At 38.1% G+C, this 3,291-nt stretch overlaps 1 protein-coding gene across 1 annotated transcript in view; it reads left to right on the forward strand.

Annotated features, from left to right (window-relative positions):
- NMRK1 (nicotinamide riboside kinase 1) overlaps positions 1-2,816 on the forward strand; it is a 70,668-nt gene extending 67,852 nt beyond the window's left edge. The window contains exons 10-11 of the mRNA XM_004383287.2: positions 465-534; positions 2,771-2,816. Coding sequence (XP_004383344.2) covers positions 465-503 — 39 coding nt within the window. The 3' untranslated portion in view covers positions 504-534; positions 2,771-2,816. The remainder of the gene's footprint in view (positions 1-464; positions 535-2,770) is intronic.
- The last annotated feature ends 475 nt before the right edge of the window (positions 2,817-3,291 follow it).

Raw genomic sequence — 3,291 nt, forward strand, 5'->3', positions numbered from 1 at the left:
AATGAAAGCATTACCACTTCAATTTGATTTGGGGATGAAATTTTCAAAACAACTGAAGATTGCTTTGGGTTTTTTGGTGTGTGTCTGTGTCTGTGTCTGTGTCTGTGTGTGTGTGTGTGTGTGTGTGTGTGTGTGTGTGTTTTCCCCCCCTGTTTTTTGTGTGTGTGTTTTGGTCAAACCAAAGGTCTAAAATCACAGATACAAGCAGTTACTTCAATCATATGTATCACTGGGGGCCTTTCTTTGAAATCCACATGCAGAAGATCTAAATCACGTGACTTTTTTTTAGACCTCTTTCAATGCTGGAACTTTTATCAAGCTTGGATTGCCGTAATTTGCGTTGTTAAAACAGTGGGAGTTTATTTGTTTTAGGATAAAAGTATAACGTTGGTAAGATTTTTTAAATTTTTTCCAAAAATTTCAAGAATTTCTGAAATACCCTGTTCTCCCTCTCTCCCCCACAGAGAGGCGTGCATCTCCTGATTAAGAATCATTATACTTGACTCTGCTCCCTGTTCCAGCATGTGAGAATGGGTCAGAGAAAGTCTCTTTATTTTCCTAAACAAAAACAAAACAACAGAAATTAAAAATTGAAGCGTTTAAATCATTTTGGGGAGAAATTAATGTCTTTTTGCTTACTGTTATCAGTGGGAAATAAATCAGGAATTTGAAGTGAAGAATCCAATCCTTCATGTGTTATGAGCTGTTTCTGATTATAGTTACTGTTTATCAAGGCAGTTAATGGTGATATTTTATAATTAGAATGGCACATGCTCTTTATATAGACAAGGAGGAGATTTGTTGTAAAGTCTTCACTTTCTGCCAAGGGCGGATTATCCAGTGGGCAAGGTAAGCGTGGTGCTTCCCTTACTTACGAGATCATCTGTAGTGAACAATTTCACATTTTTTTACCTCATCAAAGATTCTGTACTAAGTATGGCTGGCATCTGTCTCTCTCCCAATCCCACAGCACCTTCCTACAGAATCAAAGCCTCTTTTCAAATTGACAATCACTGAGAGGTGCAGATGACCCAGTAAGCAAGGTAAGCACAGGTTTACCTACACATCGATGTGGTGAAACCCATGTGAAATTGTTCACTACAGATGTTCTGGTAAGCAAGTTGCTTACCTTGCCTGTTGGATAATTCACCCCTGCTTTCTGCACATAAATAACCTCAGTCCCCTTAGGATGAATTTGCTGTAGAAAGGTTTCATTGTGCTTAATAACACATGGGGTATAGGAAAGTGTTAAAAGAGGACCTAGTGAATTCAAAAGGAATGTTTCTAAGAAACTGTAATGAGTTTATTTAAACTGAGAAATCAAGTCATAGCTTTATTCTGATTTTTTTAAGCCTAAAATAAGTTTTTTGAGTATACTTACATTGCAGATTTCAATGCCAAGCTTGGGAGAAAAATAAGTTAATTTTCTGAATTTTAAAATTGCTTTCAGATATGTATTTGCTGCACCCTGTAAGTAATTTCCTTGTATATTTCTTGGGCACCTTTGAAAAGGTGGAGACATCTGTGATAGTTGGAAATCCAGTACCCAGCTTGAGTTAGGAATTACAGTTTGTCAAAACTATAAAGACTCATGAAAAGATGTTCAACATCATTGGACGTTGGGGAAATGCAAACTAAAATCACAATGAGATACCACTGCACACCCGGTAGATGGCTATAATCAAAAAGACAGAAAATAACAAGTGTTGGCATGGATGTGGAGAAACTGGAACCTTCATACACTGCTGGTTGGTATGTAAAATGATGCAGCCACTTTGGAGAACAGTTAGGTAATTTCTTAAAAAAATTAAGCATAAAATTTAGCAAGTGACCCAGCAATTCCACTTCTAGGTATCTACCCAAGAGAAATGAAAACATATGCCCACACAAAGACTCGCACATGAGTATTCCTAGCAGCATTATTCACAATAGCCAAAAACTGGAAACAATCCAAATAATCATCAACTGGAAAAAGGATAAAATGTGGTATATCCATGCAATGGAATACTATTAAACAATCAAAAAAGAACAAACTACTGATACATCCTACAACATGGATAAACCTCAAAAGTATTACGCTGAGTGAAAGAAGCCAGACACAAAAGGCCACATGTTGGATGATTCCATTTATATGAATTGTCCAGAAAAGGCAAATCTATGGAGATAGAAAATAGATTAGTGGTTTCCTATGTCCAGGGAGGGAAGATTAACTGTAAATGGACCCATGGGGTGTTACTGGGGTGATTGGAAATATTCTAAAACTGTATTAAAGTGATGGTGCATAACTGTAAATTTACTAAAAGAACATTGAATTTTACACTTAAAGCAGGTGAAATTTATGGCATATAAATCATACCTCAATAAATTTGCTTAAAGTAAATCTATAAAGACAGAGCATTTTTCCATCTCCAGTGCAAACTATTAACTAAACGGTAAGGTTCAAGCCCAACAGTTTACCTTTTAAGGACATGTTTGGTAGAACATAAAATTCTAAGACTGTGGACTCGGGCAGACATGGCTGTGGCAGCATGCTTGTCCGTTTTTCCATTCTCACCTATTCTGTAATATTCTTTGGACTCAGGCAGACATGGCTGTGGCAGCATGCTTGTCCATTTTCTCACTTCTGTCTGTTCTGTGATATTTCCTTGGACTCGGGCAGACATGGCTCTGGCAGCATGGTTGTCCGATTCCCACTTCTGCCCTTTTGAATATATGCTGAATAAAACTTTCTTTTTGCTTTACTGAACTTTGTGATATTTTTCCCCTACAGCAGTTAATGGCGTAGTTGTCAAGGATCTGAAGCTACAAATCCAGTCAACCTCGGAGAGACGTGGACTGCGGAGCAGAAGCCGGCCAAGAAAGGTCCTATCTTCTGGACCCGCGTGTTCCCACTCCATGTCCCTTCGACATTGATGGGGTGAGTGCTCTCGGAAAATGAACCTTTGCTTATTCTTTGTTGTTCTCTTTCTCGTGTTTTCTTAAGTTTTGTTTGGCATATTTGTCTGAAAAACCGGTTGATTAATTAAGGAGAATCTTTCTTAGATTTTCGCTTGATCATTTGGTTAAGAGTGACATTTAGTAACTCTTTAAGTGAACTATAGTTTAGGCCTGGATTCGGGCGTTTGAAGAGGTAATTCTATTTTCAAAGAGCTTTGAGTCACTGTAAACCACAAAATTCCAGCCTTTTTGTGGCTCAGAGAAAACCTGGAAAATAGTGCTCTGCTTTGCCAGATTTGCAGGGAGAGGTGGCAGCTCTTGCCTGTTTTGCCAGATTCTTGAGGGTAGGTGGCA

The sequence above is a fragment of the Trichechus manatus genome, unplaced genomic scaffold (assembly GCF_000243295.1).
Source record: "Trichechus manatus latirostris isolate Lorelei unplaced genomic scaffold, TriManLat1.0 scaffold00107, whole genome shotgun sequence".
NCBI classification, from domain to species: Eukaryota; Metazoa; Chordata; class Mammalia; order Sirenia; family Trichechidae; genus Trichechus; species Trichechus manatus.